Source organism: Triticum aestivum, chromosome 2A (genome assembly GCF_018294505.1).
Source record: "Triticum aestivum cultivar Chinese Spring chromosome 2A, IWGSC CS RefSeq v2.1, whole genome shotgun sequence".
NCBI classification, from domain to species: domain Eukaryota; kingdom Viridiplantae; phylum Streptophyta; class Magnoliopsida; order Poales; family Poaceae; genus Triticum; species Triticum aestivum.
In genome coordinates this window covers 10,417,060-10,428,407 of record NC_057797.1, presented here as the reverse complement: position 1 = coordinate 10,428,407, position 11,348 = coordinate 10,417,060, and the positions used below count along the sequence as shown (strand labels likewise).

Here is an 11,348-nt window from a genome sequence, read left to right as displayed (position 1 = left end):
CATAGAGGTTACCTAGGTTTCCCATGATAGCACCCTGCTTCGCAAGTTCAGCTAGAAGTTTCATTCCCTCTTGTCCCTTTATGGCAACTTCTTCCATCCTTTCATCCATCTACATAAGAATATAAATCTATTAAAATAGTCATGGTCATAACATAAATATGGTCAAACTACACGAGCAAATATTTCTCACAACATAAATATGGTTAACAACACGAGCAAATATTTCTCACAACATAAATATGGTTAATAGCACAAGCAAATATTTCTCACAACATAAATGTGGTTAACAACACGAGGAAATATTTCTCATAACATAAATGTGGTTACCAACACGAGCAAATATTTCTCACAACATAAATGTGGTTACCAACACGAGCAAATATTTCTCACAACATAAATATGGTTACCGACACGACTAAATATTTCTCACAACATAAGTACGGTAAATCAACATAAGCAAATATGGTCCACACAAAAGCAAATACATCCACAACGAAAGCAAATATGGTCCACAACATAACCAAATTTGGTCCACAACAAAAGCAAATATAGGTCTCCAAAAAACGAACATGATTCACTACACTTGCTTCAACATCTCCTTCTCATGCAATCTCTCCAAAAAATCAAACCTCCCTTCTTTTGTTTCAAGAACATTGAAGATTTCCCTAAACTCGGGTTTCACTATAAGAGTGAGGGTTGTGTGCATGAGAGCAGTTTTTCCTTCACACCACATTCTTTGACCATCTTCATGACTTCTGAAATGGTAGGGACATGATTTGTTGGAGGAGCGGATGATGCTTCAACACTTGAAGTTATCTGCTCCACTCCACTTTCTATTTTCTCGCATGCCTGCTTGTACAATCGTAAGAATGGACTCTTCTCTTCCTTCTCCTCATTTGCATTAGAAGGTTGCTTGCGCTTCTTGCTTGGTTTTGGTTTCGTCGAAGATGCCTCCTTCATTTCAGCAATATCATTGGGTTTCTCCAAAGGAACTCCATTATCATCACTTGATTCATCAGAAGATATATCTCCAGCACAAGAAGCACTAGCCCCAGTAACATGTACTTTGTCAAATATGACGTGTAAATCTTCAAGGTGCTTTGGTCCCTGTTTTTTGAACTTCATATGATTGCATTTCTTTCCTGTACTCTCTTGGCATCTCTGAAATGGATTTTAATGTACAAGTGAGATACCGTAGTCATATAGAACCATGCCAAATAAAAACCAAATTGGCTAGTCCTACCTTGATATGTTCACCCCACCATTCTTTAGAGCAATCAATGGTTCTCTTTGCATCATCCCATCCAAGCCCAGTTGCTTCATTTTTCAACTCCATGAACCAAGTATACTTATTTTTTATGGCATCCCACTTGTTCTTGAATTTATACTTGGGATACTTCTTTCCCGTTCTTGCTTCCCATTTCCCCAAAATGTTTGCCCAACCCTTCTTATTTAAATAACCTAAGGGCCTATTCCCTTTTTCAACCTCTTCTCTCAATATGTCAATGAGTTTCTTCAGACGGGCATCATCCCACACCGCCTTCTCAGTCATACTTCAATAAAGCAATATGAGAAAAGTACATCAAGAACAATCCATTACATAATATCAAAAAATCATCCGACGCATAGCAATATGCCGCAAGTACTCTAATAGTATGTATAAGTAACAAACAGAATATGTATGTACAAGAATTTTTTGTGAATGTTGTTTGTTGTCCTTATAGATGGCATGTCATACAAGCTTATACATGAATTAAAAAATTAGTTATATCATGTTCAGCTTCTGTACATATTATGTATACAAGCAGTTAAACATTATCTTCTGTAGATATTATGTATACAAGCAATTAAACATTACATAAACAAAATTGTACAAAAAAATCAAAGAAACCTGAACAGGGGATGGGAATAGGGAGGGTGAGGAGGAAGGAGAGGGGGTGGGTGGGTGGGTAGGAGGGACCAGGGAATTGGGGAGGGGGCTAGGAGGAAGAGGCCGGTGAGCTGGTGCCGCCAGCCGGCCGGCCGGACCTAGGCCGCCGGGAACAGGTGGGCTAGAAGGGACGAGCAGGGAGGAGGATGGAGGGAGGATGAAGGAAGAGGGGAGGAGGTAGGAGGCATGAGAGAATTTGCCAGTGCGCCGACGAGGACGGCTCGTCGGAGCTGGGCCGCCGGTAACAGCAAGGGAAGGGAGGAGCATGGAGGAGGGAGCGGGATGGAGGTTAGGGGTAAATTACCTTGGTACAGAGGGGGCGACGGCGGAGATTCGCCGGAGCGGGCGGCGGAGATTCGCCGGAGCGGGCGGTGGCGGAGGATCGCCGGAGCCGGCGGCATTGGCGGCAGCAGGGGCGGCGGCGGCCAACCCTAGCTCTGATGCGTTCTTTGCTTCGTTCTTGTGAGAGTTGAGAAAAATAGATCGAATAGGTATCACTTGAGAGTTGCATTGGTGGGTAAATACCATCAATTTTATGGGGACAACTGAAAGTGGTTGGTTTAGAAGTTGTAAAAGTTGGGGGATACCGCGGCTGTGAAATTTGTACTACGTAAAAGCTATAAATTATTAGAAGCTGCTTCGGAAATTTACCCCTTTGACTAGTTTTTAGCTTCTATAAAGCAGAAGTTGGGACAACCTGTCCAACCAAACACAGCCTAAAGTGGGTTTAGTAAATTCGAAACCTTTATTTCTCTCAGCATAGTGTGTTTGGGCCACGAAGGTCGATGTGTCTTATTGATGGACTACCCGTTTGAGATACAGCAGAGCAGCTGAAAAGCAGGTAGCTCAGTGCTTTCCTTATTGGGACACTGAGGCCCATGGTGTGCTCAGCAAGCTGGCCCACCCATGGTGCGGTCTGTACCATTCCCCGAGGTCACCCTCTCCCAGATCTCCGGCGTTATTCCTATGAGGCTGGGTGGTTCCTGTACTGCACGTAGGTCGCCCGCTACAAAGCGTGCACCACCCTCAACCGCTGGAATTTCTATGGGTCACCCCATTAAATTCGGGATTTAACACCAACTAATTTTGGGTAGGTTCCAGGACCTTCTCTGAACCGGATTTTTCTGTTTTTTTCCTTTTCGTTTTTTATTTATTCTTTTTCCCTTTTTCTGTTTTCCATTAATTTTTTCTTTCTTTTTTCGTTTTCCTTTTTGTTTTCATTTCCTTTCCCTTTTTATTTTTCTTCTTTTCTTGTTCACCTTTTTTTGCGAATTTTCATTTCAAATCCATTAATATTTTTTGTTCATCAAAATAAAATAATCTTCATTGAATTTAAATGTTGTTCATTGAATTAAAAAAATATTCATCAAATTCAAAATTTGTTCCTCGAGATTTAAAAAATGTTCATCAAACTTCAAAATGTTTAATTTTTTTTCTCAAAATCGGGATTTTCTAATCAATTTTAAAAAATCATGAAATTCAAATAGATTCATGCATGTTTTTTAAAATGTACATCTAACAAAAAAATTCACCATATTCAAATTTGTTAAGAATAATTTTTAGAAATATTCACCAAATTTAAGAAATATTATGAATATCCAAATTTACTATAATTATTTGAAATAACAAACATTTTTTAAAATTCATGAACATTATTCGAATTCAGAGAATTATTTTGGCTCCACGAACATTTTTGAAATTCGCATTATTTTTTGAATTTTGGAAAGTTTTCGCAATCCCGAATTATTTTAAGAAGAAAAACAAAAATAGAAGAAAAACAAAACAAGATAATAGGGGGCTTCGCGCTGCCGATCATGGGCCGGCCCAAAATAGGTGCGCGGGGACAATGGGGGTGCGCGTGCGTCCGCTCCGTGGCGTATGCTGCACCGTATAGAAGGACCCTTGACCCTGCTCCAGCGAGGCGCCGGCTCCGAGGACGGCAGCGCGGCTCCAACCCCGAGCCAGGCCTTCAGCTTCTCTGTTCCCGGTGAGCTGACCATTAGTCTAAACATCTCTGCTACATCTACATTTACCCTCCCCATTTCATATCAATTTATCGATTCACGCAGAAGAAATAGTTTGAATCAAGACAGATTCTCTGCTCTCATCGATTTGCTATGCCTGTGCCAGAAGTTTCTTGCTACATGGCCTGTATAAAGTTTTTTTTTTTTAGATTGGTGGTGCTAAAAAGGAAACAAGTATTTTCTGGTTCATTGATTTCCCTGGGCGCCATGGTTTTGTTGTTTCAAGGGTCATATATATGTCAGTGCAGGGAATACTCAGCACGTTCGCAAGCTCTACATAATACCGATTTCGGTTGCACTGAAGTCGAGCTGAAATAGAAGTGTTACTTGCAGCGATTCGGTGCCCAGACTCATCTGCACCCGATTAGGAAAAAAATCAAAAAAAATACTAGAAAAATTCAAAAAATTCCAAAGTTTTTTTCCATGGTAGACAATTTATTGCGCGATGTTCGCTCCAAATATTAACTCATTTGGAAATTTGAGTAACTCTCAGCAAAAAAGACAAATCGGGTCAAAACAGTACGTGAACACTAAACTATTTTATAGACCCTGAATTTATCTTTTTTGCCGAGAGTTGCTCGGTTGTCCGAATCATATGAAAATTGGGTCGGACCTCACGCACCAAATTGTCTGCCATGAGAAAAAAATTGGAATTTTTGGAATGTTTGTAGTATTTGTTTTGAATTTTTTATTGAACACGGGTGCGGATGAGCCCGGGCTCCGAAAAGGATTTTTGAAACACTCTCAATACTGGCTTTTGGGGCAAGAAGCTACTTCTGTGTTTTTCTCAGAATGGAACATTAGCATCTTCCAGAACCAGGCCATACAAACTGCCAGCTCTGTCCAATGAATAATGACAGGTGTACAACCTTGCGTCGAGGTAAGTTTTGTCAATTATATATTTTATTTTTGCTACGTCTTAGCGTTATATCAACTGCATTTGTTCTATCTTTGCTTTCCATGGACAAATACTCTAGTAGCTTCAGTTTTCCTTGATTCTGTTTGTTTTAAGGTTTTTGTTTGTCGGCTGCCAGTTTATTCTTGATGTGCTACAGATACTATTACTAGTGGCTCAGTGATATTTATAAAACTCATTTGTTATCAAAGTTTTGTATCAGTTACCGAATATTTTTAATATGCTATTGGCTACTATTATTAATGGTTTAGTGATTTTTTTCGAAGTCACCTATTATTAATTTCTACGTATCACAAAATAAATAACGAGTAGCTAGCCGCGATCACTGTTAGTACCGTCGGTATGCTCCTCTGTACTCCGTGAAGCCGCAATGTAGATCGGGTGTGCCCAAGTATTACTGTCTGGGGAACTATTCTGAAGACAAACTGAATGAATCAAATTCAAACCTTGGGAGCCAAATAGGGTGGACGGATCATCCAGTGGACAAATAGGGGATAGTGTACGAGAAACATACCCAAGCAGCACGGCTCTTGACCATCCCACTGCTACCAGAGCTTAATTTAGGTCCTCAAGATATAGTAACCGCTATGCAACATGCCTGCTTAGTCCTCTTCCATGTCCATCCGATCAATGTCTTTGTGTCCTTTTCACTACTAATAACAACACTAATTAATTGTAAGACCAGCCACCTCCTCCTTGACGTCGTCATCTACCGCCGATGGCAGCATCGTTGATGGTTCGTCGAGGAACTTACTGGCTTGCTCCAGGTACTTGTCCATGCGTGGCGTGGCGAAGAGCCGCATGTTCTCAATGTTGCAGCCCCTAGTCACGAAAGTTGCCAGATGTGTGAAGACTCGGATGGTAACGTGTAGGGGCGGCCCTGCTTCTCGTAGGTTTCTGGTGTTTCTAATAGCTCGAAGAGCTCCTGCAACTCGGTCCTGAGCAGCGGGTTTGAGCGCTCCACCAGCATGTTCTGAGCCTCCACTAGCTTGTGCTGGGCATCGAGCAGCATGTCGTTTGACTCAGGATAAACCTACAACTTCAATTATGGAGAACGGAGGGAGTATCGCGTAATCACTGACTAGGAAAAACGCGAGCGACCCAGCAGAGTAGAAAGGATGTGCTTTATGATGTGTACGCCTTCTTCACGTCAGGCCGGCCAGGGTTTCAATGAAATGCAAGAAAACACATGGAGGCCACTACGCCTTCTCGTTTGAGAGTTCGCATGCTGTACCAGAACCGTTTCACGGTCAGAGACTCAGAGCTGGCCAAGAAGTTCCACGACGACCCTACGGTGTAGCCGCCGTCGGCGGACGAGGACCGATCTTAAGGAGGAGGCCAAGAAGTTCCACGATGACCCAACCACGCAGCCGCCGTCGGTGGACGACGAATCAACAGTTGAGACGCTGCCAATGGCGTGTATGAATACGTCAAGTGTCTATATGGTTGAGGTTGACACGCTGCCGATGGCGTATATGAATACGTCAAGTGTCAAGTGTCTAATTAAGCTAAGCAGGCGTGCTAAGCCGTAGCGCACTTCGATTAGTTTGTTTATTATTCTTCTACAGGTATTCCCACTCCCTGTGTTGTATAGTAAACTTCAATTAGTTTTGCACTCGAAACCCAAGTTATAAATCGGACCAAATCCATTATTACAACAGATTACATCAGAAACCGGCATACTGATTGCACCAGAGCAACATTGTGGACAAGATTAAAAATATTGAAAGAGAAAGTCAATGTTTTCGTGTTGCTTAGGCAGTTGGCTTGTCATTCTCACACGTTTTTGCTAGAAGCGCAAGTTATGTATTCCATGGGGTGCTGCTAGGCCAATAATAAAGATTACAAATAGATGTAGTTTACAAGGATACATTGACTTTCAGGTGTGGAAGCTATCTCCCCCGGTGACCGTTCGAAAAAAGCAAGGATACACGTTTACCGCCGTGTGTCGCCCACCTTTGAACATATCGCCATCAATAGTTTGGAGACTTATATTTGGTGAAGAATCTCTACAAGACTTGCAGAGGCTAGTCAATTTGTCCAGAATCCATAGAGATCACCAACAACTTCCATCATCGACCGTCTTCTTGCTTGCCATGGAGGCTGTCATATCCGTAGTCACGGGTGAACTAGTGAGTCGTTTCATCTCCTTCCTCAAAAACAAGTACAACTCCTCCTTGAGCCGTGCACAATCAGAGAAGATGGAGGAGAGATTGCAGGACCTCCTGATGAGAGTCAGCATCGTCATCGAGGAGGCGGATGTGCGGTACACAACCAACTCTGGGATGTTATTGCAGCTCAAAATGCTCTCAGGGGCCATGTACAAAGGATACTGCATGCTGGACACCCTGAGGTTCCAGAACCACCAAGAGAGTGCATGCTTTGACGAGGTTAGAATCAACGACTCATCTAGCAACAACTTGTATTTATCCATTCCTTTCAAGCGTTCTCGGACAAAAACTGAGATGGATGCCAAGGCCATGCGCCTCGAGTCAGATGGTGCCTTGGAAAGCTTAGAAATTATTGTTGCTAATATGACAGAATTTGTTGTGTTTCTGGGTGGATGTGAGCGCATGTCTCGTAGGCCATATGACATTTATCTTCACACCAACAACTTCATGTTCAGCCGACATGCTGAAAAGCAAAATCTCTTGACCTTCTTGTTGGAGCACAACGATTTTCATGCACCGGCAGTTCTTCCAATCATAGGTGGTGTTGGAGTTGGGAAGGTTGCTCATGTATGTGCAGACGAAAGGGTTCGCTCACAATTCTCCACTACTTTGCACTTGAATGGAGACAACCTCTTGACGGTACTTGACCATGGAGGAACCATGTTTGGGATGATCTTGGTAGTTATAGAGTTTGTTTCTGATATAGGCGATGATGACTGGAAAAAGTTTCACTTGTTTCTCGTAAGAATGAACAGAGGAAGCAAGATCATCATCATAAGTAAACTTAAAGGATTAGCCCGGTTTGGATCGGTGCATCCTATTTTCTTAAGTGTTTTGTCTTATGATGAGTTTAGGTATCTTTTTAAGACCCTAGCATTCGGGAGCGTAGACCCTGCAGAACATCCACGACTACTGCAATTAGCAGATGAGTTTGCCAATCAGTTGCACAATAAGCAAGGTTCACTTGTAGCAATAAATACGTTCTCACATGTGTTGAGAATGAACCTCACTACTCAGTTTTGGTGTTGCATATTTGACAAGATGACAAGGCATGTTAAAAGAAACCTCTACATACATGGTGCACACCCCAGCAAGCTTATGGAACAAGGCCTTCCAGTCGACATAACGGACTTTGCTTTGCATCCACTTACCATGACAAGTTATACAAGTAATATTCCAATCAAGGAGGAATCACCAAGTGTGACATTTGCAGAGCTTCTAGCAAATCCTAGTTTTAGACCAGAAGGAGACTTCACTCTAATTAGATATGAATCAAGGATACCCCCTCATAAATCATTTGTTCATTTGCTTACAAGTCGTGCTCAGGATACACATGAAGGTAGTAGTACCTTGCCAGGGAGAAAACAACGGGGTGTGCCAATCTAATTTTGTTTTGGGACTCGTGTAATGTAACTCTTGTTGTATTTTGGGATCGATGCATGATAAATTAACGTACTGTAAATTTGTATTATGTTTTTGTTTTGGGTGGGGGGGATTTTCCACCTGAATAAATTTCAGAATAAGACATAGACCCAATGTATCTACTATATAATTAAAACAGAAGACGTGAACCAACTTGTGATTAGATGGTTAGGTGAACAATGGTATACCCAACCCATCAGGTTCAAGTCGATGATGTGCCGGGTCAGTATCTCGGAGGTGCTCATGAGGGTAGGATGTGTGTGCTTGGTACGTGTCCTATGTTAACACGTTTTCACGGTTCCTTTGTTTATTTCTGAGAGTTCTTTGTCATACACATGTCTATACTTGTATAGTTGTACGTTGTCCTTCTAATCAGGCACATTAGAATCCTGTTGATATTTGTTTGTTCCCAACGGAAGTACATTTGCTCTTTTTTTGTGTGAAAAGGTTGTATACGTGACATATCCTATATACTATATACCTAAATAGTTTATCCCGTGATCTTTGTTATCTTAGCATGCACACATATCTGCAGGGACTCCATTAATAGAACTCCACATGGAGTATAGGATAAAAAGAACTCTACATAGAGTCGGTCAAGGCAACAAAATAGAAAGGCACTCAGCTAGCCACATCGAAAGAACGCCCAAGAGTCAGAGTCAACCAATTCTAGACAAATCCAAGTCTACAAATCTGCTATCCGACTGAGAGCACCACCAACGAAATCAAAGTCTTCCATAATCTGCTACCCGGGCAGAGTAACATCAACAAAATCAAACACTGCAAAACAAATTTTGCTACCTGACCAAAGCATCATCAACAAAATTGAGTTCTGTGATAACAGACAAACATCAAAAACAGTCAAAACTGTAATGTGAGCAAGGTTTTGGATTCTGAATGGACAGATTTTCTCGTTGGGGGGGGGGGGGGGGGGGTGGATTCTCGGTTACCACGATTACCGAGAAATACCGAATATATTTCGGACGAAATTTATTATTAATTTTGAATTCAAATTCTTTTAGCCTCAATATAGATAGCGGTTGAACTGGTATTGATCACAAAAGAGATATTATCTCTGTGGAACATCTATATGCCCTATGCAAAGAGGTCGCTATTTCGACTCCTCCCGTGGACCTTCTTTTTCACGTACATATTTTGTTATTTTGAAAAATAAACACATGTTTTGAAAAATAAACAAAAAATGGTTATGTAACAATGAGGACTCGAACCTGCGTCGTCTTGATGAAGGAAGTACATGGTTACCACCAACAGCTAACTATTGTTATATTCTTGAGATGTTAATCTATACTAATATGGGTTGGAGGTAAAAATTCAAAAATTTCGGGATTTTTTGCTGGGCATATGCCTTTCTCGGGGGGCGACGAGAATCTTGGTAACCGCGCGGTAACCGTTTTTCTCAGGCGGTACGCAAAACCGTGAATGTGAGTGCAACTGGACGACCGACGAAGTTAGGACAAATCTTCTTAGCTTTTAGAGGTATGGAATGCTATCTTTTATTATTGATCAACAAATGATCCGTGACTCATATTTATTCACCAATGTAAAATAATAGTTTAACTTGATTAACTCCATGTGTGCAGGTACTCGGCTCAAGAAAGTTACCAAAAATGATCGAGATATATAGCAATACATAAGGAGCGCTAGAAATATTTCCCAAAAGGAGAACACTGAATAACTAACTAGAATGAGGCACATAAAGCAGAGAAGTTAGTTAATGCATCAAACTTCTTCTTAGAGATGGTATCACCACTTCTTGAGGAACAGGACCCTCAGACATGTAGTGACGACTGAGTAATATCAGTTATAATGGAACCATATCTATTTATGTCTCTCAACTTCTTCGGGTCTCTAACTTTAGTTAGTTTTTCACGACAATGACTCTAAGAGATCTCCACGAAAATATTCAAATGATCGTGGTTTGACTGACACAAACTAACTACAAAGGAAACTGACAAGTATTACTGCGATTATTGTGATATATATCAAGAAATTATAACATGTGCTAAGTACATTCTACTAATGTGAGCAAGAACTTTCATACTTCCTCCATTTTTATATACAAGGCCACAAACTGAAATTGCATGTATCAAGGTGAAATTTAATACATGTTTTGCAACCCAACTTTTTTCCCGTTTACTGGGATCATTAATACACCACATGCATGCAAGAAAATTGAGTGGAGCAAGTAAGTGAGTGTCATTATGACTGCATGCATGCATGTATTAACAAGTCACTAGTACGAGGAAACATAATTAATTTTTGCCTCGATTACTATTGGTGGCTTTATATAAATGTAAATGAAAGGAGTATTACATATACTCTGCACTAATAACAGTGGTATGGAAAAATTGTTTTACTCATTGGATGGAATATCCGAGAACAACTCTCGACCTAGTGCCACAAACAAGAGAGCAGCGCCAGTCAGGGAAACAACGCTAGTCAGGGTTACCGCATTGCCTCACGTGCTTGCTTCGAGGGGGCACAGAATTCGTGGCAGGAACGCGTGCCCCAGCCTCTGTCCAATCTGTCCTCCAAGAGCATCTCCTTCCCACTTTTAATGATGCACGGGTAGGCCACTCGATGGATTTGGTGCAGCCACTAGCCTTCACATGCGCAAGCCAATTTCTCATAGCCAAAGCAAATCTCCACTCCTTTGGCAGGATCTAGCAACAAATTGTGGATGAATCCATAGATCAACGAACAAACGGAGAAAAAGGAACGGGATGAGAATGAGAATGGAAAGAGGGATGAATAGTACTACAGCCGTACTACAGCCGGACGGAGAAAAAGTCCACATAGCCCCCCCCCCCCCCCCCCCCCCCCGCGGAGATTTCATCCGTGGACTACTTAACCCCCTCAACTGT

The 11,348-nt window shown here is 41.6% G+C and overlaps 1 protein-coding gene across 1 annotated transcript; it reads right to left on the bottom strand.

Annotated features, from left to right (window-relative positions):
- Nucleotides 1-431: 431 nt before the first annotated feature.
- Nucleotides 432-1,526, bottom strand: LOC123184232 (uncharacterized). The gene is made up of 2 exons (XM_044596386.1): nt 1,244-1,526; nt 432-1,161 (listed from the first exon to the last, which is right to left on the bottom strand). The coding sequence occupies exons 1-2, from the start codon at nt 1,334-1,336 to the stop codon at nt 682-684; spliced, it is 573 nt and encodes a 190-aa protein (XP_044452321.1). The 5' UTR covers nt 1,337-1,526; the 3' UTR covers nt 432-681.
- Between the last annotated feature and the right edge of the window lie 9,822 nt (nt 1,527-11,348).